The sequence below is a fragment of the Grampus griseus genome (assembly GCF_964374135.1).
Source record: "Grampus griseus genome assembly, chromosome: 2".
Lineage (NCBI taxonomy): Eukaryota > Metazoa > Chordata > Mammalia > Artiodactyla > Delphinidae > Grampus > Grampus griseus.
Genome location: NC_139018.1, coordinates 61,413,697 through 61,440,110, shown reverse-complemented (window position 1 = coordinate 61,440,110; position 26,414 = coordinate 61,413,697). Strand labels below are relative to the sequence as shown.

Sequence of the window (26,414 nt, the reverse complement as noted above, 5' to 3'; positions counted from 1 at the left end):
AAGATCAATTAGAGGAAGATTGGCCTTTTAGCAATACTGAGTCCAAACCATTGATATTTTCATGAAAACTATTAATTTTTCTTTGTATACTGCTTTAGCTGCATGCCACAAGTTTTTGATATGTTGTATTTCATTATTATATACCTTAAAATATTTGTTATTTTCTGCATGTGATTTCTTCTTTAATCCATGAAGCATTTAGAAGTGTGTTGCTTAATACTTAAGCATTAGGAGATTTGATGTTACCTTTCTGTCATTGAGTTAGAATTTAATTCCATGGTGGCGAGAAAACAAACTATATGATTTCAGTCCTTAGAAATTTGTTGATACTTTCCTGTGACCCCAAGGCAGGCTTTATTTGTTAGATGAGCTGTGTACTCTAAAATATTGTGTATTCTGCAGTTGCTGAATATCGTGTTCTTCTCTATATGTCATTTACGCCAAGTAGATTAATCTTTTTTTTCAGTTCTGTATTCACAGATTTATTCTTGCTTGTTGTATCTCTTTCTGAGAGAGGTGTTTAAAGTATCAAATAATTATGATGAATTTTTCTCCCTTTAATTCTGTTAACTTTTGTCTTATTTATTTTGAAGCCATGTTGTTAGGTTCTTAAATTTTTAGGATTACTGTATCTTCCTATTCACTAGACTGATTTATCATTATGAAATGTCCATTTTTATCTTTTTTATAATACTTCTTGCCTTAAAGTCTACTTAAGTATATGAATGTCATATCCTTTTCCATCCTTACTTTCAACCTTTTTCCCCCAACATTTTCTTATGAAATATTTTTGACATACGGCAGAGTTGTAAGAATTTTACAGTGAATATCTATTTACTTACCACCTGGAATCTATTGTTAATATTTTGCTAAGCCTGATTTATTACATTATCTCTGTGTTATCCATCCTTTCCTCTATCCGTCAGTTTATCTCACTCACTTAATGCATTTCAGTTAAATGCAGGCATCAGTACTTTGGCCTCTGAATTCTTCAGCATAGCATATCATTAGTTATCACCCCAGAATTTTCCCTCATGCTCTTTCCAGTTAATCCATGTTCCTACCATTCCCCAATAGCAATCACTAATCTGATATTTTTACATCATTAATTAGTTTTACTTTTTCTAGAAAGTTTATATGCTCGAGATCTCAATATACCTAAGATGATCACATTTATTTGTGTCTTATATTCTTGTGAAGGTAAGAAATATATATTTTTCTAATCTTGCATCTTGCTGTTAAGGACCGATTTTTTTTTTTTCTTAAGATTTTCTTCATCTTTTTGAAGTAGATGTAGGATTTCTATTATTCTTTTTCTGTGCTAATTCCTGTGGGTCATTCTGTTAGAATGATGACTATGCATTTCAGCATATCAATCCTAAAGATCTACGTATAGTTTCGCCATCTTAAGATATCAAAATCTGAAATTATTTCCCTAAAAATTAGTCTTCACCAGCATTGTAACTAATACTTTAAAAAGTATAATAGACTGTATTAAGTACACAATACCATTTCCTTTGATATATTGTTACTCGGTGTAGTAGTAAACCCATCCTTATTTTCCAGAAGAAGCAGTGTTGGGCAAGATTGCAAGGAGTGTGAATTTATACCATGAACAGGTTTGATAATTAGTAGGAGTCTCTAAGTATTGAGGAGCCTGTATTGTAACCTTTTTGGCGTGAAAGCCATCTTTATTCTAAAGACTGTGAAGTTTTTTGTGTAAGTTATAAATTTATCATTTTTAAATTCTCAAATTTTGTAGTAGTATTCTTGGAAAACTACTTGATAGTTTCATAAACCGCCATTTGGGCACAAAAATTCAAATTGCTGTGGTTTTGTTTCTTTAGTACTTCTCTGATTTCATAAGGAAAGATTTCAGTTAACATCTTGGTGGATTATATTTCTGCTAAATTTTATCTTCAAAAACACAATTACATGCAACCAAATATCTAGTAAAATTATTTGACTTGCTTACACAAGTATTGCAGGAGGAACATAAAGGTATCTGAATATATCATTCACCACAAAATATATGTCTTTAGTCCAAAGTATCAGGACACTTTAAAATAAAACTTGTATTCTCAACATCAAGGCCTACACTCTTTTGAAAATGACTCTGTGTCTGTGCTTGTACATTTGCCTAAAGGTTTGTTTGATTAATTGCTACTTGACTCATCTATCATAGTACTAAGCTCTGGGATCACAAAAGATCAGATTCCCAAACCACCTCCTAGAATTAACTTAAATATCTAATGTCGATACTTTGCAATGATTCAGGGGGTAATGGTTTTCATTGTTACTAATAGCCTGTTTCAGTATTAGAAACCCTTGAAAACAATTCCAAATTTATATATTAACTCATTGTTAATATTATTTAACCTTTGTGGTAAAAAATTATAATAATGTTATTAGTAGGTGAAAATATATAATAAAATATACTTTTAAATTATAATTTATCTGGAAACTTTTTCAATAAATATATCTATAAATCATAAATGTATTACTAGATCTTCATGAGTGTTATTTTGCTTTAGTGATCATTAGAAATTGAGAGTTTTTCTCTATTAATATGTTTACTTTTTATTTACAGTTTTTATTTCAGATAAAATTTACACACAAATGAAATACATAAATATTAAATCACCAATTTGACAAGTTTTGACAAATACATCCACACGACCACATCCCTATAAAGATATAGAACATTTCCGTATCCCAAGAATGTCCCCTCATTTATTTCCCTTCCCTACCAATCATGCCTGCCGCACCCAAGCAACTTTTCTGTTTTTAACCACAGATTTATTTTGCTTATTCTAGAACTTCATACAAGTGGATTATACAATGACAGCAAAATATTTATGATATTCATCCATGTTGCTCTTTTATTTTTTTTTATTTTTTTATTTTTTTGCGGTACCTGGGCCTCTCACTGTTGTGGTCTCTCCCATTGCGGAGCACAGGCTCCAGACGCACAGGCTCAGCGGCCGTGGCTCACGGGCCCAGCCGCTCCGCGGCATGTGGGACCCTCCCAGACCAGGGCACGAACCTGCGTCCCCTGCATCGGCAGGCAGACTCTCAACCACTGTGCCACCAGGGAAGCCCCGCATTTTTCTTTGTATCAGTAGTTCTTTCCTTTTTGTTGATAAGTAGTATTCCATTGTGTATAAACTTACATTTCTTATTCATTTTCCTGTTGATAGAACAGGAAACTTGAATTTGTCCAATTTTTGTCCCTTATGACTAAGGCTACTATGAGAATTCTTGTACAAGTCTTTTCGTGGACGTAAGTTTTCATTCTCTTGGTTAAAAACCTAAAAGTGGAATTGCTGGGTCGCAAATTGTTCACTGAAGTTGCTGTATCATTTTACAGTCTCAGCAGCAATTTATGGAAGTTCTGATTGATCCATATACTCACCAAAAATTGTTGTCAGTATTTTTAATTATAATTATTTTATTCGGTGTCTAGTAATATATATATCATTGTGGTTCTAATTCACATCTCCCAATGACTAATAATGTTGAACACTTTTTATGTGCTTATCAATCATTTATGTTTTCCTTTTTGAACATCCGTTCAAGTCTTTTGCCTATTTTTTAATAGGGTGATTTGACTTTTTATTGATTTGTAGGTGTTCTTTGTATATTCTAGATAAAGTCAGTTGTCAGATATATGTAGTAAAAATATTTTCTCCTAGTCTTTTCTTGCTTATTCATTTTAATTTTATATTCTAATGGACAGAAGTTTTCAATTTTGATGAAGTCTGATATATCAGTATTTTAATGTATCTTGTCTAAGAAATGTTTCCTCACCCCAAGACCACAAAGATATTGTCCTGTGTTTTCCTCTACAAGCTTTATTGTTTTAGTTTTTAATCAGTGACTTACTTTGAGTTAACTGTTGTGTATAGTGTAAGATTCAGGATCATTTTCTGAACAAGTTAATATTCAGTTGTTCCAGCACTACTTGTTGAAAGGTGGATTTTTACCCCATTGAATGGCTTTGGTGTCATTTTTTGAAAATTAATTGGCCATATATATCTATTTATGGACATACTATTCTGTTTTAATAATCTATTTTTCTATGCTTATGCCAATGCCACACTGCATTGATTGCTATAAATTTTGATGTTAGGCATTGAAAGTCCTCCAACTTTGTGCTTGTTTAAGGTTGTTTTTATTATTATAGATTCTTTGTATTTTCCTATAAATATTAAAATCAGATTTTCAATTTCTATAAAATGCCTGGTGGGATTATGATTAGATTGTGTTGAATCAGTAGATCATTGGAGTGGAGGGGGATTGACATCTTAACAGTTTTTAGTTTTTTTTTTAAATCCATGGTATTTCTCACAATCTTCTTGATATTAATAATGCACCACATGGTTTAAATTTAAGAATCTTAAAACAGTAAAATTTCACTTGCCTTCATCCTTTTGATATATTGACATATATTTTTATATTTATTTTGATTCAAATAATAAATTGTCTTTTAAAGAAATTATGAGAATTAAAAATATACTCTTCTATGTTTATCCATCATTGATTTTAGATACTCTCTGTTTCTTCATGTTGGAATGAATTTTGTTTTTTTGTTATTTTCCCTAACTTGAATAACATCTTTTAGCCCTTCTTTCCCCCTCCCTCCCTCCCTCCCTCCTTCCTTCTTTCCTTCCTTCCTTTCTTCCTTCCTTCCTTTCTTCCTTCCTTCCTTTTTCCTTTCTTTCTCTCTCTCTTTCTCTTCCCTAATACACATGTGCTCTTGTTTAGTTCAGTTCTCATTTATCTGAATGTATCTTTATTTAACCCTCATTTTTTAAGGACATAGTCACTAGATATAGATGGATATAATACATAAGATGGCTATGAGATGCCCCAAGCGGTGTCCTGTATTCTAGATATATTCCTCCTTACCTCCATTGTATAGTAGCAACTCTGTTTCCTGTGGGTAGTCAGGATTAGTTACCTCAGCCAGTACATTAACCTTCTTCCTTACATATTGATTCAGAGGCATGAGGAGCCCTAAGTGACAAGGTAACAGTTTCAACTTGCAGTTTAATGGAATTTTTGTTATGTCACTAGGTGGAAGTTTTTCTCCCTTTGGAACTAAGACCCCTGGATTAACAGAATCTCAGTTTGCAGAGATGGGAAGCAAAAATATTGCTATTGGACCACTATGGGTAATAATGAATGAAGCCACTCCCATTTCAACCCCTTGATTCCTGGACCTGTGAATATTGGCTGTGGATGAAAAAGTACTATATATTGGATTCTAGTTTAGAGCATACACACTGTCATGGAGAACCTTGTCCTAGCCCCACCAGGTATTGCCACATATCTGGCACTATAATCAAGTCTTCAAAAATCCATTCCACTGTTTTATCAAGCTAGCTGCATCAGGATGATGCATAACTTGGTAAGATCAGTGTTCATGAGCATGAGCCCATTGCGACACTTCACGTGCTATGAAGTGAGTTCCTTGATCAGAACAATGCTGTGTGGAGTCTCATGGTGATATGTACGGCATTCTGTAAGTCCATGGATGGCTGTTTTTGAATAAGCATTGCATTCAGGGAAGCAAATCCATATCTGGACAAAGTGTTTATTCCAGTAAGAACAGTAAAGAGCAGTTTTGGTAAGAAGGTAGGAGAATGAAAGTTTGTGATCCAAGAGCAGAGTTTCAGAGTTAAGGATTAAAGAGGACTAAAGAGAGGATATGGCTGGGGTTATTGTTTGAAGGTAAATTTTATTGGAATAGATGAGTCAAGAAATTGTGAGGCTACAGTGTTGTATTGGTGATTCTTGCTTTTTTGTCTAGAATATTGACAAGAAAAAAAAAGTTTTAATGTGGGAAAGTAACCTTTGTTGTGAAATCACAGTGGTACAGATGAGAAGCAAGTCATCCAAATCAGTGCTTCTCAAACTGTCTGTGGTGAAAACCAGTTTAAAAAAACGTTTTTCCAATGTGTTATGGACCACTACTTTATAACGTAATAAAAATGACATCAAAAAATGAAACGAAGAAATATATAGACATGCAGGATTCAAGCAAGCATTCTTTTAATGGGTTCAAAGCCATAAAGTTTGCTCTGTGAAATTCCTATAAAATGTTTAATTTCTTCTTCTGAATTTTAGTACTAGCTTCATGGCAGTATCAGTTTCGGACCACTACTAGCTTGTGGACCACGCATTATGAATGGATAACAGAAATTTCAAAATTGAAAAGGTTGTTTAAAGAAGGATTAGTGGACTGGAAATGACAGTTGGGAACCAGGAAAAATACATGTACTTTCTTTCTGCCTCTGAACTAACAGTATATGAAAGAAGAGTACGCTGTACTAGAGAGGGTGCAGACAAAAGTGTCACTGGAAGTGAGGTGGTTTTATATTGAGCTGAGGAAATAAAGGGATTAAGCTTAAGAATGTATGGAAGTATCTTGGCAATAAAAAAGTATTTCCAAGCTGCATAATGCCAAAAGTACAAGGAGGGTAGGTAAGAGAAAGAGCTAAGCCAGAAGAGAATTCAAGTTTTAGTTGACTTTAGGGAGCTGAATATAATGTAGACTTATTTTTCACTGAGATTGCTCTTAAGTTAATCACTGCTAAATAGTTTGGATGATGTTCCTGGCTTTGCATATGCATATTAATAAAACAGTTTCAAGAACATTTAAACATTTTTTTTTAAAATCGGTGAAATGGGGAATTCCCTGGTGATCCAATGTTTAGGACCCTGTGCTTCCACTGCACGGGGCATGGGTTTAATCCCTAGTTGGGGAACTAATATCCTGCAAGCCACCTGGTATGGCCAAATAAATAAATAAAAATAGGTGAAATGATTGACTCCATTGAAAAACTAGGAAGTGTCCTGAGAATTGTCCCAAGTTTCCAAAGCATTTCTTTTTTTTTTTTTTTTTTTTTTTTTTCTGGTACGCGGGCCTCTCACTATTGTGGCCTCTCCCGTTGCGGAACACAGGCTCCGGACGCGCAGGCTCAGCGGCCATGGCTCACGGGCCCAGCCGCTCCGCGGCATGTGGGATCTTCCCAGACCGGGGCACGAACCCGTGTCCCCTGCATCGGCAGGCGGACTCTCAACCGCTGCGCCACCAGGGAAGCCCTCCAAAGCATTTCTTACAGTAGTCACTAAACCAGTCCACAAGTATTTACTGGTTTCCTATGGAGAACACTAGTTATATTCACATATTCAAAGATAATTAGTCTTATCTCTCAAAGAGAATGACTTTTATATAATTTTCAACTTGTTGATACTTTGCTTTATCACACAATTTTTTAGTTTTTATCCTGTTGTAATCTTAGAAGTTGGAGTGGCTTCTGTTAGGATTTAACAACGTTTGGACAACACACATTATACAAGAAGAAAATTAAGAATGAGCACTTAAGTAATTGACAGTTCTATTGAGATTACAACATTTATAATAGCAAACAGACAAAGTTTTCAAACCAAGAGAAGGAGGCATCTGTGATTCCAGGAATCCAAAAACTGAAAAAAGAGCTTAATAAACTATTAAACTGAGGCTATCATCCGGTGTGTACTAATACTATTTCCTGAACTCTGCCTTGTGTTTTACAATAGTGTAAGAAGCATCTCTATTATTTTGTGCAATAACTGCCAACTTAACATTTAGGTTATACTGTTGTTTGTTTGTGGATTTGGAGAAAATCCATTGAAGTTTACTTAAGAACCAATTCATTACAATGGTATTATTTACTGAATTTTGTTTTCCTGACCATTAGCTAACTACAAGGTTCAGCATTACAAGGTTATAACTGTACAAAAAGGATCACAGTACCATATCCTAGTCATGGCATTAGCCAGAGAAGTAAAGTCATCATGTTAGAAATAAATGACTTTGCAGCACTGAAGAGATTATAGAAATTGCATAAGCTAGATTAGATCTCTTTTATGTAGTAATTTTATAGTTATCTTTATTTTAATTATTTCAGTTATAAAGTATTGTTACACTATTCATTATTTCTGGTTATTCCTATTAAACTAGAAATGCAGTACTTTTCTGATATAATTCATAACAAAACAAAAATTCAAAGCAGTTCTAGAGTTTTTATTATTGAAATTGAAGAGGAAGTGTTATTAACTTTGAATTGTAACTTTTTAAGTTAATTAATTTATTGGCTGCATTGGGTCTTCGTTGCTGGGTGTGGGCTTTCTCTAGTTGCGGTGAGCAGGGGTTACTCATTGTTGCGGTGAGCAGGCTTCTCATTATGGTGGCTTCTCTTGTTGCGGAGCACGGGCTCTAGGCACACGGGCTTCAGTAGTTGTGGCTGGTGAGCTCTGTAGTTGTGGCTCACGGGCTCCAGAACGCAGGCTCAGTAGTTGTGGCGCAGGGGCTTAGTTGCTCCATGGCATATGGGATCTTCCTGGACCAGGGCTCGAACCCGTGTCCCCTGCATTGACAGGTGGATTCTTAACCACTGTGCCACCAGGGAAGTCCCTGTAACTTTTAGTTTAATGACTAGAATTGTAATCTCAAATCTATTTAAGATTTTAGGTGATCATCCTAAAACAGCTGGAAAGTACAAAGCAACTTTTCTTAAATTTTATATAAACACATTTCTAATTCAACTTTAATGTATTAAGTAATTATGAATCCATATAATTAGTAATTATTGACATAATAAACAATGCATACATTAGATGTGAGATATAATAGCCTCAGTGTTAGATTGCCATTTTCTTTTTATTAGACCTGAAGGCTACCCCAGCAGATTGACATCCTGAGAAGTTGTAGGTATGGTGCGAGGGATGCCTCATTCCAGCACAGCAGATACTACTGAAATCAAGGAACTCGGTGGCTTTTATTTTTCTCCCTTCTTCATTTTTTGGGCAACATGTTTAGATTACTCCCTTGGATTTATCAGCCTACTCTTCCCTTTTTTTACTCCCAGAACAATGTGCCATTATACACAGCCAGTTAGAATACACAGCCAGAGAATTAGGATACTGGGCAAGAGAGATCAGAGAGGGGTAGGTTGAATGGACAAATGATAAGTTAGTTTTGGCTTACTTTTCTATTCAGGGAAGTATTACTTGCAAACAAACAAAATTAATTCTACAATATGAGTGAGCTAACACATAAAATATATCAAAATTTAATGGCAAATTTTTATTAAAGGACATTCTTCTTCCATAGCATTTGTCTTGTTTCTTTTCATTCATTAAATTATGGAAAATCATTTAACACCTGAAAGTGTGGCACTTTGGGACAGTTTGCCACATTGAGTGGTCCCTGGGCCTTATCTTCTGTCCCTCTTGTACTGCATGGCCATGGAAACTGAGCCCAACTATGCAATGTAGATAAATGTCCTCATCACAAAAATAGATTTATTAAGCTATATTTATCTCTTTGGTTACCGTATTTCGTATAAAAATTGGCCTGCGAGTACCCTCCCCCCGATCTTTTCAGAAGGAATGAAAGAGAAAATCTGTGAAGATTAAAAATGAAGAGGAAGCCAAAAACAAAAAAGGAAACCTAAAGAGTTACAAACATATCAGTTAACTAGGAATATAAGACCAGATATAGATCCCAAGGGCTAGGAACTTGGATTTTATTGCCCTTAAAAGGAATGATGATGGGACTTGAGGTGGGAACTGAATGGAGACCCTTGCGTGTATATCCAGAACCATATAAAGAACAACTCTTTAGTATAAGGGAATCTAGGAAAAATAGACAACTTACTGGTTTAGGAAAGGGACAAGGAAATTTGTCTTTGGTCATGACTGAGCAAAGGGGGACAATTATACTGAGAAATCAAAGGGCTGGACACTAAATATAATAACCATCATGGTGAGGATTCACAAACTAAGACATTAACATAAAAACCTGTCCAGGGACTTCCTTGGTGGTTAAGAACCCACCTGCCAATGCAGGAGACATGGGTTCGAGCCCAGTCCAGGAAGATCCCACATGCTGCAAAGCAACTAAGCCTATGCTCCACAACTACTGAGCCTGCGCTCTAGAGCCCACGAGCCACAACTACTGAGCCTGTGAGCCACAACTGCTGAAGCCCGCTCACCTAGAGCCCGTGCTCCACAATAAGAGAAGCCACCGCAGTGAGAAGCCTGCGCACTGCAACGAAGAGTAGCCCCCACTCGCTGCAACTAGGGTGTGTGCCCGCTCACAGCAACGAAGACCAAATGCAGCCAAAAATAAATAAATTATTTTTAAAAAAGCAAAAACCTGTCCTAGATGAATAAAAACTTTGGGTCACCCCCACAAGAAGCAAATGCAAAACCAGTCTGGGCAATTCTTCCACACACAGGTTAATATAAAACTTCTACCAAAACAGGATTCTCCACATAAGAAAACAGTCCACTGTGAGACACAATTAAAAGAGACCATTAACAATTTGAGATAATAGGAAAATATGAAGGAGTATAAAATATGTGTATTTAAACAGAGAAATCATTAAGTAATACATGTAAAAAAGAGCACTGTGAAAAAAAGATGGACAGAATTGAAAAAATACAAGGAAATATCTAGAAGTGAAAACTATAGTCATTGAAATTAAAAGATAAGTAAACAGAGGAAGGGATAGACACAGCTGAAGATAGAATCAGGAATCTCAGTTCACTAATGATAGATGCTCAGAATTCACACACATACTGAGAGATTTAAAATATGAAATAGAGATTAAAAGATATGAAAGGAGGGACTTCCCTGGTGGCGCAGTGGTTAAGAATCCGCCTGCCAATGCAGGGGACACGGGTTTGAGCCCTGATCCGGGAAGATCCCACATGCCACAGAGCAGCTAAGCCCATGTGCCACGACTACTGAGCCTGCACTCTAGAGCCCGAGCCACAACTACTGAAGTCCACACAACTAGAGCCTGTGTTCTGCAACAAGAGAAGCCACCGCAATGAGAAGGCTGCGTACTACAACGAAGAGTAGCCCCCGCTCACCGCAACTAGAGAAAGCCCGTGCGCAGCAATGAAGACCCAACACAGCCAAAAATAAATATAAAAAAAAAATTAAAAAATAAAGATATGAAAGGAATATGAGTAAATCTAATATATGACCTATAAGGGTTTCAAAATGGGAACTAGGTAACATTTCAAAATATAATAGCTGTGAGTTTTCCAGGTTTGGGAAGCCTAGAAAGTATCCAGAAGATTAAAATAAATCCACCTGTTGACATATTGTAGAATTGAAGAACTCCAAAGTTAAACTACAGAAGATTTTAAAGCAACCATTGAGAAAAGACAAACCTATAAAAGAATGGTTATCAGACTAATAGTGACTTCACATTAGCAACAATAGATGCCAGACTGCAATGGAACAGTATCTTCAAAGTGCTGAAGATACAACTTTTGTCATAACTGTTATATCCAGTAAAGAGTGTCTCAAGAACAAGATAATCACATTTTTAGGCAGAATGTCTCACTGAGAGATCTTTTAAAAGCTGTGCTCTGAAAAGAGGAACTTGAACCCAGAAGGAAAGCTAAGATGGTTTGATAGGGGACTTCTACCAATTCTTATAAGAATAGATAATTGTATATAAACTGTTTCCAAAAATAAAATACTTTTTATGAGGCTAATCCAACCTTGATAACAAAACTGGAAAGGATAGCACAAAAAAGGAAAAATACAGGTCTGTCTCACTTAGGAACATACCAGCAATCTGATATATAAAATATTTGTAAACCAAATTAAGGTATCTGTTTTTCCTACACATATACACATGTTCAAACGGATGTAACCAGTGACATCCAACAAAATTCATCTAAATGATTATATGATAGAAGCATTCCTTTTAAAGTCAGAAACAAGAAGAGAAGAATGACCACCACGTAAAGGGAATTTGGGGAGTTGCATCTTCTAAAATACATCCAAAGTCGGACTGCTGCTCACTACCATCCTAGTCTGAGCCATCTCATCTCTCTCCTGGACTACTCAGTAACCTTTATTCCAAACCCTCCAGCAGCTTTCCCACTCAGAGTAAAAGCCGTTATCTGTAAGATCTCATGGCTCTTCTCACCTCATCTCCCAGTATTCTTCCCTTGCTTACTTCATTCCTGCTATTCTTCCCCCTGTTAATACTCAAGCATACCAGACAAGCTTCCACTTCAGAGCCTTTCCCGTATTGTTCCTTTTGCTTGAACCACTGCTTCCAAAGAGCTGAAGACTTACTGCTTTGTCTTCTTAGTGTCTTTATTCAAATATTGTTTTCTCAACTTAAAATTTCTCGTATTTAAAGTTACAAAAATTTCTGTACCTACTCTTTGTACTCCATATGTTTCTAATCTGTTTTGCTCCATAACATTTTCACCTTCTATCATATTATGTATTTCACTTATTTATTTTATTGTCTCTTTTCCCATCTAGAATATGAGTTCCATGGGGACAGAGATTTTTATCTATTTTGTTAAATGCTGTATCCACCACCACTTATATAATTATGCCTAGCACAGAGTAAGTGCTTATTAACAAATATTGGTTGAATGAAAATGCACTTCAAAATAGGGGTTCCTTGGAGAAAACGATGGCAATGAGATTGGGTGAGGAAAAATTTGTGATAAAGTTATAATGTTTTATATTTTAAAAATCTGAAAGAATTATAGCAAATTTATTTTTCATTTAGTAAATACTAGTGATCAGACAACAGTTTCTGTTGTATTATTCCCTGTCTTTTCTTTATATTTAAATGACAATTAAATTTTTAAATATAAAGATGTATAGAGACTAAATTGGTGACAATGTCAAGAAAATTTGAGATGTAAATTAAAGGGTAGGATCTTTATCTACTTTACAAATATTATGTAAAATCATAATGTGACAATAGTTAATAGAGTGTAGCACTTGGTAATGAAAAAATAGTTTTATCTCTTTGCTTCAGAATAAATTTCAGGGACTTCCCTGGTTGTCCAGCAGTTAAGACTCCATGCTCCCAATGCAGGGTGCCTGGTTTTGATCCCTGGTCAGGGAACTAGATCCCACATGCATGCTGCAACTAAGAGCCTGCATGCTGCAACTAAAGATCCCACGTGCTGCAACTAAGACACAGCACAGCCAAATAAATAAATATTCAAAATAAATTTCAAAGTTAAAGAGTTTGGTTAAAAAAACAAACTAGGAAAAATTACACAGAATATGCAATTTCGGGAATATGTATAGGTCACAAACGTGTATTTGACAAGAGCATTTGTGTATGGTTTTATTCAGTTCAAAGTTATTGTTGGCTTGCCACAGCTTGATTCCCAGGTCAGTGTTAAATTTAGACTTTATGAAGAAATGAAAATAAACTCAACATTTATTTCTTGAGCAAGAGTGAGTGAATTTTTCTGTGTGTATCATGTAGAAAGAAAGAAGTTTCTATCTTTGGATCATTTCTGATTTACTTGGAAACACTAAGAAATAGGTGGTCAGAAAACTCGTGACCTTGCTTTCTCACTTGACCCCTGATATTTCTATCTTCAGTTTTTCTCTCCTATATTCTTCCTCTTTCTCCTCTTTCAGCTTATAAAATTATGTATCCAGAATAAGCCCAACTCAGATGTCATCTGCTCCATGAAACATTTTTTTACTCCCACGGCCAAAATTATCTACCCCACCTTTGTAACCTTATAGGTCATATTAAATCATTCTAAATACTTAGTATGTAATCGTTTGTATTAAAATTAATTGAAAATGTAGATGATTATTCTAATCGAGAACATGTCTAGTAGATTGTAATGCTTCTATGTCTTATTCGTTTTCATGCCTCATGATTTGTGTCTTCACTAAACACATTTGTATTTTGATTGCATTTGTGACCAGGTATTTTAATTGTTACAAACTAAAAAGGGACAAATACAAATATGTAAATCATGTGTCCCCTCCAAATAAAGTCCAAATGATGTCATCTCACAAAGGTTTTAGGCACATAATTTTTAAAAATGTCATTAGTATGTAAACATCATTACGTATATAATTTAAGTGAATATCGGGAGTTTGATAAGACGTTTTCTTTTAAAAGAATTTGTATATTACTTAAGGTTGGGAAATACTGATACAGATTGCAGAGTAATATTGAGGTCAGAGGCAGAAATCATCATTAGAGCACTAAAAAATGCCAGTTTGGATTATGACTGCATCTTGATTTTGTATCATAATAATGATTTTTAATTCATTATGACAGTTAACCATTTGTCAGGTAATGTAGAAGTAACTTTGTCTAGACTTGAATCAGTATGTGTACTTACTTATTGGTTGTTAAATATCCTAATTCAAAAATAGATAAATTAAGGAGTGTTTTTTTAATATTTTACTGAACGATAGATTTAGTACTTTATTCCTTTGCCAATAACCCTTGTATTTTCATATGGTCCTGATATGCAGCATATCAGTTTATATTCTGTACAACTATTGTGTAAAATGTTTGATACATTTATATTAAGATTTTGTTTTCAAGTGGCATGACATTTCAATGATTTTTTGAACATAGATGCTACTATTAGCCCATTTAGGCTTTTGTTTATAATTTCTTTTTTACTTACATTTTTATATATTACCAGTACGTCAAAATGTCATTTCATGTCTTTGTTATCCCTTGTTTTACTTAAAAGTAAGGTTTAGTCAAAATAGGAATTAAAAACACTTGTTTCCTTAGTTGTTTCCTAGTCATGTAGCACTCTGGCTGTTATTTTTTCTCTACTCAACTGTTTATTTAGATATTTCTAAAAATCTGAAAAATCTCATATATTTTTTTATTTTAAAAAATTAATAAGAAGTCATCACAAATATCATATTGTACTTTATTTAGAACCTATTGTGATTTTTAGAAGTATACTTTTATTCAGCCAGCAGATACATAGTGAAAGCCATTTGGCTAATGAAGAAAATAATTTTAAATATAGTTTGATCTTAATTGTATAAGAAATAAGTATTTTTCTAATTTATATGGTAGTATTTAGATTAATAAAAGTCAAACTGAAAATTGCAATTGAATTTGCCAGAGTATTATAAACAATATTATTTTGTTCATATTCAACATTACTTTTAACTTACTATTCTTATTGCAAAGGATACTCTGTCTTTTAGAGAATACAATGGTATTATTTACATTAATTCATGTGGGTTGGTGAAAAAAATGCTATAACTCCTTTACTTAATGGGATTCTTCCCCTGTGGCAGTGCAAACGGCTAGAGCAGGAGCTTCATCATCTGAAAGAGCAGAACCAGACTTCAGCAAACAACATGAGACATCTGACTGCTGAAAACAATCAAGAACGTGCTCTGAAGGTAAATCTCCATTCCTTCTTGCAGGCAAATTAAGGTTGTAAGCCCTGGTGCCAGCTTTCTGTGCTGCATATATCAGTTGTGTACATTTCAGCAGAAGTGAGCTGTGGTGTTTGCCAACAACCCGTTCTTTAAACACAGATACAGCACCCTTCTGTTATGGTATTATTTTATCTCGTGTATGTGTACATGAAAACAACATATTTTCTGAATTTCAAGTGGTGGTATAATAATAACTTTAGGTTTATGTTCATTCTGTTTCTGATTTCAAAATATGTTGTTACCTTCTGTAGTTAATAAAAAGTGGCCACCCTGAAAGAAAAAAAAATTAAATAATGGGCTTTTTCTTTGCATCAATATTTATTACAATAATTTTCTAAATGACTTGTAATATTAGTAACGCACAGAACTGATGCTCCTTGAAAGGTATGTGAATATGTTTGGGAATTGAAAGAGTACTTAAAATGTTACTTACATCAAAAAAAGAGGAAGAAAATATATTCTACTAGAACTTGTAACAAGTAAAGAGTACATATCATGACAAAAGTTCTGTTTCATTTTAATATAGATCCTGTAATTATGAAAAAGGACATTATTTCAATTCTACTAATTATCTTTTCTTCTTAAGATACTTTTCATTCTCTTTTTTTGTCTTTGCCCCAGTTCCTAGCATAGTGCCTATGACATAGTAGGGGTCCCTGCCCTCAAGGTGCTTATGCTCTCATTAATGGGTTAAAAATAAAACATAACATATCCACAGGAAACATAAACGATTCATCATTGTTGTTATTGTACAGTTAAAAAAAGGTGTGCTATCAAGAGGATTGTATTGTACTTTGTTGTCTTAAATTCATTTCTTGCTGCAGATTATGAAAAAAATATGTCATTAGCAGGGTAAGTCATTAAGCCAGAATTATCTACCAATGTTGAGAAAAATGGTGACATTTTGATGTGGAAATAATTTTAACCTGTTTATAAAGTATGAGATACGGTTGAAGTCAGATTTTTCTACAAAATGTATGTAGCTTCATTTTGAAATTCTCAGTGGTGGGTGTGTAATAACTTTGCTATTACTCTTTAATGCACTTTCTCTTTATTTCTCCTGAATTTATATATAGACCAGAACAATAAATGGGAAAGAAAAGAATTGCTGTAATTATTTTTCAGTTACCCTGAGGAATTTACTATTGTATGAGTAAAATTAAGTATATAATTATTTAGATGTATATTTGCAAATCAAAGGTAACATAATCTTTTAAAGACAGCTTACATTATGAGTGCTAATTTATTACCAGCATTAGGGGACAGATATTATGTGCTCTATATGTTATGGCTATTACTATTTAAAATAGAACCTAAAATAAAAATTCTAGGTTAAGTTACGTAATAATTGCATAGTCTTTATTCTGGCATTTTTGGTTGTGTATTTACGTTAACTTGAATTAAGTGGCAGCTGCTATTTATGAAGAGAAAAAGATGCATATTTCTAAGAGGTTATTAAAATTAGAAGGCAAACTGTAGACCAAAAGAAACCTGGAAGTTAACATAAGTAGTACTATTATTAGTATCAGTAATAAAAGTAATATAAATAAATAAATAAATTTGAATAGGATGAGAGCTGAAAATTTTACGTTTTATTTCATTGTATTATGCTATAATTCCTAAAGGAAACAGTCCTAGATATAGGTATGGAAAAAAATTTGGGCTTCTCTGGTGGCGCAGTGGTTGGGAGTCCGCCTGCCGATGCAGGGGACACGGGTTCGTGCCCCAGTACGGGAGCATCCCACATGCCGCGGAGCGGCCCGGCCCGTGAGCCGTGGCCGCTGGGCCTGCGCGTCCAGAGCCTGTGCTCCGCAGCAGGAGAGGCCATAGCGGTGAGAGACCCACGTACCGAAAAAAAAAAAAAAAAAATCTAAGCTAATGGTCATACATTGCACAGAACTTTCCAAAGTGATGACTATTGCAGATACATGATTATCATACGTGGATATACTTTTTAGTAATCTAGTGCTATTTGAATAATAATGTCTTTGTTTATTCTAATAACCAGGAAATTCTTTCTAAATTAATTTTTATGAAAGAGCATAAAATTAGACTTTTGGTGATCACTTATATGCATTATTTTTGAAGTAGCATGGAATATATACTAGATAAATCTGCTAGCATGACACTTTCCGTACTTTTATAATATTTGCAATTTTCTCTAATAATAAGTAGAACACAGTGGTACATATAGGTTGAGGGGCTGAATTTATACTGATACTAATCTATACCCTGAGAGTTACTTAAATTAGAAGATAGATTATTTTCTCTTTTAAAATAAATTTTATCCACTTATATTAAGAAATTTGTTTCTTGGTGAACACAATTTTGAACATTTAATGATTTTAAAGTAAATTTAGATTAACCATAAATATGAAGGCATTAGATTTAATAAGAAATGTCATATAAAGTGCCTTTCTTTCCTCTTTTATTTTATTTATTTACCTTCCTTATCACACATTTTTAACCTCCTACAATTGGCCTTCAACACTGTAATTCCATTGAAAGACATGCTTTCTTAAATTATAGGTGACCTCTGGTGGTTAAACCTGTAAAACTTATCATTTCATATCCTTCTCAATAACCCAGTCAGCCTAAGAGGAACACATTTCAATCTTGTTGGTCCCTGCCTTCATGAAATTCTTTCTTGTAGTTCTTTATTTCTATCCTCATCATTTTTCTTTTCTTTGATCGTTATTCTTTAGCTGGTGCCTCGTTTTCTACCAATTCCTAAGGTATAAATGTTCCCCTGGGTTATGTGATTATTCCCTTAATTTTTCTTTCTGAAAAAAACCCCAAACTTTATTATTTTAGAGCAGTTTTAGCTTCACGGCAAAATCGAGCAAACTACAGAGCTCCCTCATATTCCATGCCCCATACATCCACATGCCTTTAGCATCCGGTGCAAGAGTTGTACATTTGTTACAATACATGAACCTACATCAGTGTAACCCAAAGTCCATAGTTTACATTAGGGTTCACTCTTAGTGTTGTATATTCTGTGGGTTTTGAGAAATATAAATGACAAGTATGTACCATTATAGTATCATACAGAAGAGTTTCACTCTAAAAATCCTTTGTGTTCCACCTATTTATATCCCTCCTTCCCCCCAACATATACCAGCCATTGATCTTTTTACTGTGTCCATAGTTTTGTCTTTTCCAGAATGTCATGTAGTAGTTCTTTTCAGATTGGTTTCTTTCACTTAGTAATATGCATTTAAAGTTCATCCATATCTTCTGATGGCTTTATACTTCACTCTTTTTAGTATTGTCTGAATGTACCACAGTTTATTTATTCACCCCCCTAATGAAGGACCTCTTGGTTGCTTCCAAATTTTGGCAATTATGAGTAAAGCTGCTGTAACCATCCACATGCAGGTTTTTCTGTGGACATAAGTTTTTCAACTCACTGGGGTAAATACCAAGAACTATGATTGCTGAATCGTATGGTAAGAGTATGTTGAGTTTGGTAAGGAACCACCAAACTGTCTTCCAAAATGGCTATGCCATTTTGCATTCCCACCAGTAATGAATGACAAGTTTCTGTTACTCCGTATTCTTGCCAGCATTTGGTATTTTGTTTATTGCAGGGTTGTCTCTTCTAATTTCATCCGTTCTGTGATATCATCTATCATTTGTATCCTAACAGATGCTTTGTCTGCCCTTCCACTTGGATATCTTAGTGACTCCTTAACCTCAATAAACTTAAAAACAAATCCCTAATTCGACTTCCTAAGCCCTCTCTTCAACCTAGGAGGAAGTCAGGACCTGAGCCAAACACTATTGACTGTATAACTTAACATTTATTCTTAGTTATAGTCTCCTTTGTTTGCCTTTACAGCTTTATAGAAGCTGGAAAAGTTAAACACTTTCTGAGCCTTTTTTTTTTTGCTAATGAGACATAAGAGGAATTCTGCAGCAGGGGTGGGAGAAGAAGGAAGAGTGTCTCTGGATAGGTTTTTGTTTTCCTGACATGACAGGTGCAGCAGGCACTGTTTCTTCCCTTCTTATTACTTTGAACACTTACTTGCTGCCTGGAACAGCAGCAGCAATTTTATAGCTATGAAGCAAACACCAAGAGAAGCAGAAGCTGGCCTTTAACATCATTGAGCCCTTTAGCCAGTGAGCCACTTTGAGAACTTCAAGCAACTATACCCCGACATTTTTCTGGTGACATAATGCCCTGTAATTTAAATTATTCTTAGCAGTTTTCTATTTACTTCCAAATTGATCAGTTAACATCTATTAATTAATGGCACTACCATACTCCTAGACATGTAGGCTAATATCATTGACATAATCTTCATATCCTTTCAAACTTTCACCTACTACAAAGTGATAGAGCATCCAGTCCTGTCAATTCTGCGACAGTGATTTGTCTCCTTTGTATTATCATACCTCTACCCTATGTCAAGTTCATGATCTAGATGATAATAGTACCCTCCCAACTAACATTTTTGTCCTCAATTTCTCACCTTTGTAATCAGTTGTCACACTTCCATTAGCTGTCATTCTAAAACACAGGTGACACTTTTCTACCCCAAAACCTTTACTAAGTCTAACATTTTCAGCAGTGGAAGAAAACAGATATCGTGACTTTCCTGATAAGAACAATAAAAAAGGAGGCTATCATTTTAAGAATATTTTACAACATTATTGAGAAGATAAGGAATCTGAAAAGGCCACTAAAATAAAGTGGAAATAGAAAAAAAAATAAAAACATGGGAAATAAGTGATTGCCTGAAGCCATCTTGCATCTTATATTTGTTGTCTCTTTTCCTGATGGGAATAAATGCTCCATGAGGTCAGGGATTTTTGTTTACTTCATATACCTCTGTATCTACTGATGGTATTATAAATACTTGACAGTCAATAAGTCACAAATATGACCAATCATAACAGATGCCAAATGTTAACGATTTGTATAGCTATACCTTTGTGTACCAGCTGAAACTAGCTATGGATGTATCTCCTGAAAATACCTATAGCAGCCATTGAATAAATATCTGTTGAGTGAATTAATACCACAGGTACAATTTAGTATCCTGCTTTCCCTGCTTAGCACTTCATAAGTATTATCCAGTACACTTATTCTATAAATATCACCTTAATATATTACATAATTGCAATCCACAAATGTATCATGATTTTCTTAAATCTTCCCTTAATGTTAAATATTTAGGTTGCTCGCAATTTTGCACTCTTATAAACACTGCTGTGAAAAACTATTTTCGTGTAAATATTCAATCCCATTTAGCAAACAAATTTTATTATTTTTCAAATTTTTATTTTTGATAAAGCACATATTTTTGAAAATGAATGATTACATAAGGGTTTTAATAAAAACATTGTAATCAGCATCCTCATCTTACCTCTCCTGGTTTCTGCTCCAGAAAAGAAATCACTTTCAACTCTTAGCAATTTATTCTGTATCTATACTATATTTCTATATGAAAAGCTTATACTATTTCTTGATATTTCCTTTTTAGTTATTATTAATTGACTTTCTACTATGAAGATAAGGATTTACCTTTCTCATCTTTTTGTTAGATCAGTGTTTAGTATTTACAGTATTATTATAATATTCATAGATGACTATATAGTGAAGTACCAGCGTATGTTGGTTTATTGTGCTTTGCTTAATTGCGCTTTGCAGATATTACATGTTTTTACAAATTGAAGATTGTGGAAACCCTGTGTTGTCAGATGATGGTAGCATTTTTTAGCAATAAAGTATTTTTAAATTAAAATATGTACATTTTTTAGCCATAATGCTATTGCACACTTAATAGTATAAGCATAACTTTTATATGCACTGGGAAACCAAAAAATTCATGTGACTCACTTTATTGCAATATTCATTTTATTGCAGTGGTCTGGAACCGAACCCACATTATCTCTGTGATATGCTTATATTACTCAGCAATAAAAAGGAACAGTTTATTGATACATATAACAACTTGGTTGGGTCTCAAGGGTATTATGCTAAATGAGAAAAGCCAATCTCTAACGGTTCTGTTCATTTGACTCTACTTATATAACAGTCTCAAAGTAACAAAATCATTGTGATAGAGAACAGATCAGTGGTTTCTGGGAGTTGGGTTGTGGAGCAGGCTATGATTCTTAAAGGGTAACAGGGAGTTTCTTTGTAGTGATAACAGTTATAATTTTATAATATTAAAGCGTCATTGAATTATACCAGAAAGTAATGGAGGGAGGATTTAAAAACAGGTGAAATCCATATAAGGTTTATATCCGAGTTAATAGAATTGTTCCAATGTCAATTTCCTGGCTTTGATAATATACTATGGTACATATGTATCATTGGGAGAAGTTAGATGACGTCTACACAGGAACTCTTCTTACTCTGCAAGTTTTTGTGGGTCTTGAATTATTTCAAAATAATACATTGTTTAAAAATTTACGTATTCATCATAGCCAGTGAAAACAGTGCTAAGATATATAAAGGAAATTTTAATAATATTCCCTCTCCCCTCTCATAGTTTCTAGACCTGCCAAATTAATCTTGACTAGGAATTATAACAGTTACTCTATTTTACCTGACTTTTACCTAATTTTAGTGAGAATGGATTCTAAATTACACCAATTAGTTTTGACACTTACCATGGGATTTTATATTTTCCTTCATAATTTAGAGTCTCAGTTGGATAGTTCCAGTATATGGATCATCTCTGAGTCTGGTTTTGTGATTGCGTTGTCTTTGGACATATTTGTTGTGTGTTTGTTTTGCTTTTGCTTTTCACGTGTCTCATAATTTTTTTTTTGAATGCTGGACCTTGTGAATAGAACAATACTTCTTCCATCAGGCCAGTAGTGTGAGTATTGAGTTGATTCACTCAGGAGTTGATATGGATTTGGGTTTTGTTATTGCTATGGTAACTGTTAGTGCATCCTAAGTTTCAAGTTGCTCTTGGAATGGGTTGCTGTTGCCTTATGCTCAGGATGGAAGCTCAGGTACTGGAGGACTTTTTTCAATGTTCATACTCCACCGTTTTGTTTTCAGTTGATACTATATACTTACACCTGGAGGGTATCTCACTGTACACTCTTGCCCTTCTCCCAGCATTAGAATGCTGATTTTTATCATCTAGTGTTGGAGGACTGAGGGTTTTCTGCTTCAATCTTATGCAGTCCCTTTGTGCTTGGACTTTGGGGTCAGGCTTCCTCAGGATTCCTTTCCATGGCAGACAAACTCTGACCTCTATCTGAGGCAGGTATTGTATGAGAGACTTTCATTCCCCTCTCTCAGTGTAGAAGCTATCTAATGGTATTGGTATAGGATCCTGTGCCCAGGTCTATTTCCTGCCACTCACCCAGGGATAGAAAGAGTTCTTTCTTCTACCATTCCCAAGCAGGATTTTTTTTTTTTTTCTGTGCCCTGAGGGTTAATGCCCCTCTGTTAGCTGTAGATGGCTTTTGTTCTGTTCGCAGAAGGAACTGGGACTGGAATGGGGGTGGGGGGTGTGGTTTGCTCCTTTCTATAGCAGCAGCCAGTTCCCTCCCCCATATCCCCTGCAAGTGTCTATCACTGTAGGACGGTATCTCTGGTTTTCTACCCTATCTTTGATATTTCTCATGAGCACCTGGTGGAGATCTGTGGGGAAGAATCTACCAGTAGGTGCAAACCCCCTTTTGTCAGGAATTTCTGAAGGTTCTGTGTGGTGGCTGACCCTTCTTCTCATGTTCTGTTCTAGGTGAGCTAGTCTGTGTACCCCATTTGCCTTGATGCTTGTCCCTCCTTGAAATTAGGACTGGTTGTCTTCCTGAGCTTAGCTGTCTAATGAGCTCAAGAAAAGTTATGACTTTGTGCCTTATTCAGCTTTTCCTATTGTCAATGTGGAATGACAACTTGTTCCAGCTTTCTGAGACCTAGGCATAAACATTACATCTACTGTTGGATTTTGATACTGTTTCGTCATATTTAAGTAGTTTCTTTCTAGAATTTTTAAAAAGTTTTTATTAGTAGATGTAACACATTTTATTGAGTTCTTGATGTTGAACAATTCCTTGAATAAATTTTGGATTTGTTTTGTCATTGTTTTCCTGAGAATTTTAAAACTTATAATAGTCTGCCCTCATACAGTACTTACTGAGTACCAGGAACTGTTACTAACGCTTTACATATAGTGTTTAAGTAGTATTTAGACCTCAAAGTGACTCTTTGAGATAGTTGGTACAACTGTTTATAATTTTATAGGGTAAGAAACTGAGCAACATGTGTTTACTAACGTGACCAATGTTATGAGTAATAGTAACTGGTGGACCTCAGATCTGAACCAAGGCAACTGATCTCCAAAGTTCACAATCTCAAATATAAATGAAAATTACCTAGAGCGTTTTTTTTTTTTTTTACTGTATCAGGTTTTGTTTTGTTTTACCAAAGTATTTCTCTAATTATTAGTAAGTTTGAATTTTTTTCATATGTTCAAGGGATTGTGTCTGTGAATATAAATAAATAGATGTATTTGTTCATGTTTTTTCCCCATTTTTTCTGTTGGTTTTTGTTTGCTTTCTCTTGGTCTTTTGTCCATCAGTGGTTTTGTTTTTTGCATTTTACAGCTTTATTGATAAATGTTTCATGTACCATAAAATTCACTTATCTACTGTTTACAATTCAGTGTTTTTTGGTATATTCTCATATTTGTTCAGCCATCACCGCAGTCTAATTTTAGAACATTTTCAACACTCACCTAAAACATCCTGTACACATTAGCTGTCATTCCCCATTCCTGCTAACATCCTTCCCCTAGTCCCAAGCAACCGCTGAACTACTTTCTGTCTCTGTAGATTTGCCTTTCTGGATATTTTGTGTAAATGAAATCATAGAACATGTGATCCTTTGTGACAGGCTTTTTTCACTGAGCATAATATTTTCAAGGTTTATTCATGTTATAGCATATATCAGCACCTCATTCCTTTTTGGTTGATACATAATATTCATTGTATAGATATACTGTATTCTGTTTATCAGTTCATTAGCTGATGGACGTTTAGGTTGAACATGTAGATGTTTGACAAATTTTTAGTGAGTTTTTAGATACTGTGTAAGGTAGGAGTCCAAATACTTTCTTTACATGTGGATATCCAGTTTTCTCTGCACCATTTGTTGAAAGACTATTTTTCCCCCACAGAATTGTCTTGATACCATCTCAAAAGTCAGTTGGTCATAAATATGAGGGTTTAGCTCTGGACTGTCAGTTCTGTTCCATTGATCTAATATATCTATCTGTATGCTGGTACCACACTATTGATCACTGTAGCTTTGTAGTAGGCATGTCATCATGACCTGAGTCCTCCAGCTTTGTTCTGGCTTGTTTTGGCTGTATCCATTTTGATGTTAATGTTACTAGCTTAGTGAATGACCAAAATTTCTGCCTTCAGCTGTGGTCTTGACAAGTTTAAAATTGCGTTAGAATGGGGACTCTCTGGCCGTCCAGTGGTTAAGACTCTGCGCTTCCAATGCAGAGGGTGCGGGTTCAGTCCCTCGTTGGGGAACTAAGATCCCACATGCCGAGGGGAGTGGCCAAAAAAAAAAGTTTAAAAAAATTGCATTAGAATGATCTTGCCTTAAGTATTAAATAGAATCCATTTTTAAAACCACGTATTCTTGGTGCCTTTTTATAACAGAGAATATTTAATTGCCTTTTCAATTGTTTCAATATGTTTATCTAGTTTTTCTGTTTCTTAAGTCAGTTTTGTTGGTCTGTATGTTTTGCTAGGAAACACCCTATTCCCTTTAACTTACCAGATTTGGTATGATAGAACTATAGATAATTTTCTTAATTTTTGAATCTCTTCTATTTCTCTGTATTCACTGTCTCGTCTGTATTGTGGCATATATTTGCTTTCTCTTTCTCTTCTTCTCTCTCTTTTTTTCTTATAAAGTCTTTCCTGGGCTTTATGCATTTTATTTTCTTTTAATTAGTTGTTGGTTTTATTTATCCTTTCAACTTGATAAATTTTCCATTTCTGTTTACCGTTTCAATCTTTTTATTCTCTTTTTTGTTCTAATTTTTACAAGTTAATTAGCTTACCTCAGTCTTTTTTTTTAAGTAAAATTATAAGGCTACATATTTTACTCTTGACTATTCCAACTGTGCCTTATAGTTTTGGGAGGGATCAAATGTTCACTTTTTTTCACTAGTTCTGTTTTGATTTTTTTGGTTGATCCAGGGTAATTTAGAGAATATAATTTAAATTCCTATATTTTAAAACATATTAATGTTTTATTTCTCACCAAGTAAATAGTCCACTTTGAAAGGTATCATCAACTAAATAAATAAAATAGTCTCTGTTCACAGAGCATGAGATTCAATATATATTCAGTTGAACTCAATTTAAGCTTCCACTATAGTTGCATTTTTATAATTTTCTCATATTGCTAGGAATTTCTTGCTTTATACATTTGTCTGCTCTATTCTTTGTTATATAGTGTTTATGACTACTGTATCTTCTTAGGCTATACATGTACATTCCGTCATTTTATAATATTCCTCTTCAGACTGCTTACAGCTTCATACCTTTAAGTCTTCTATTTCTGATACATGTATTAGCACTACTCTCTTGGTTCATTCAGACTGCTATAACAAAATATCACAGACTAAGTACCTTATAAGTAGCAGAAATTTATTTCTTACAATTTTGGAGGCTGGGAAGTCCAACATCAAGGCAGCAGTATGATAATGATCTGGTTAGGGCCCTCTCCCTTTTTAATAGCCGGCACCTTCTCGCTGTGTCCTCATGCGGTAGAAGGGGCAAGGGATCACTGTGGAGTGTCTTTTAAAAGAACATCAGTACCATGAAGCCTCCATGCTCATGACCTAAGCACCTCCCAAACCAAAGCTCGTACTTCCTAATACCATCATCTTTGAGGGTTAGGATTTCAACATAGAAATTTTGGAGTGATGAAAAAATTCAGACGATAGCAACTGCTTTTTCTTTCTTTTTTTTTCTCTGTTTTGTTTTGTTTTTACACTTACCTAGTATAATGGTGCTGTTCAGCAGTAATTTTGCTACTCAGAGTTTATTCATCCTTCACCCGATTTTTATAACCCTTGTTCTCCTGTAAGAAACAGCCTTTCCCTCATTCTCAGATGTGGTT

The 26,414-nt window shown here is 34.5% G+C and overlaps 1 protein-coding gene across 3 annotated transcripts in view; it reads left to right on the top strand.

The window, feature by feature from the left end:
* Positions 1 to 26,414, top strand: part of MIPOL1 (mirror-image polydactyly 1) — a 305,508-nt gene that overhangs the window by 133,844 nt on the left and 145,250 nt on the right. For all 3 annotated transcript variants that reach the window (XM_082681379.1, XM_082681377.1, XM_082681378.1), the window contains one exon: positions 15,143 to 15,250. In XM_082681379.1, coding sequence (XP_082537505.1) covers positions 15,143 to 15,250 — 108 coding nt within the window. The remainder of the gene's footprint in view (positions 1 to 15,142; positions 15,251 to 26,414) is intronic.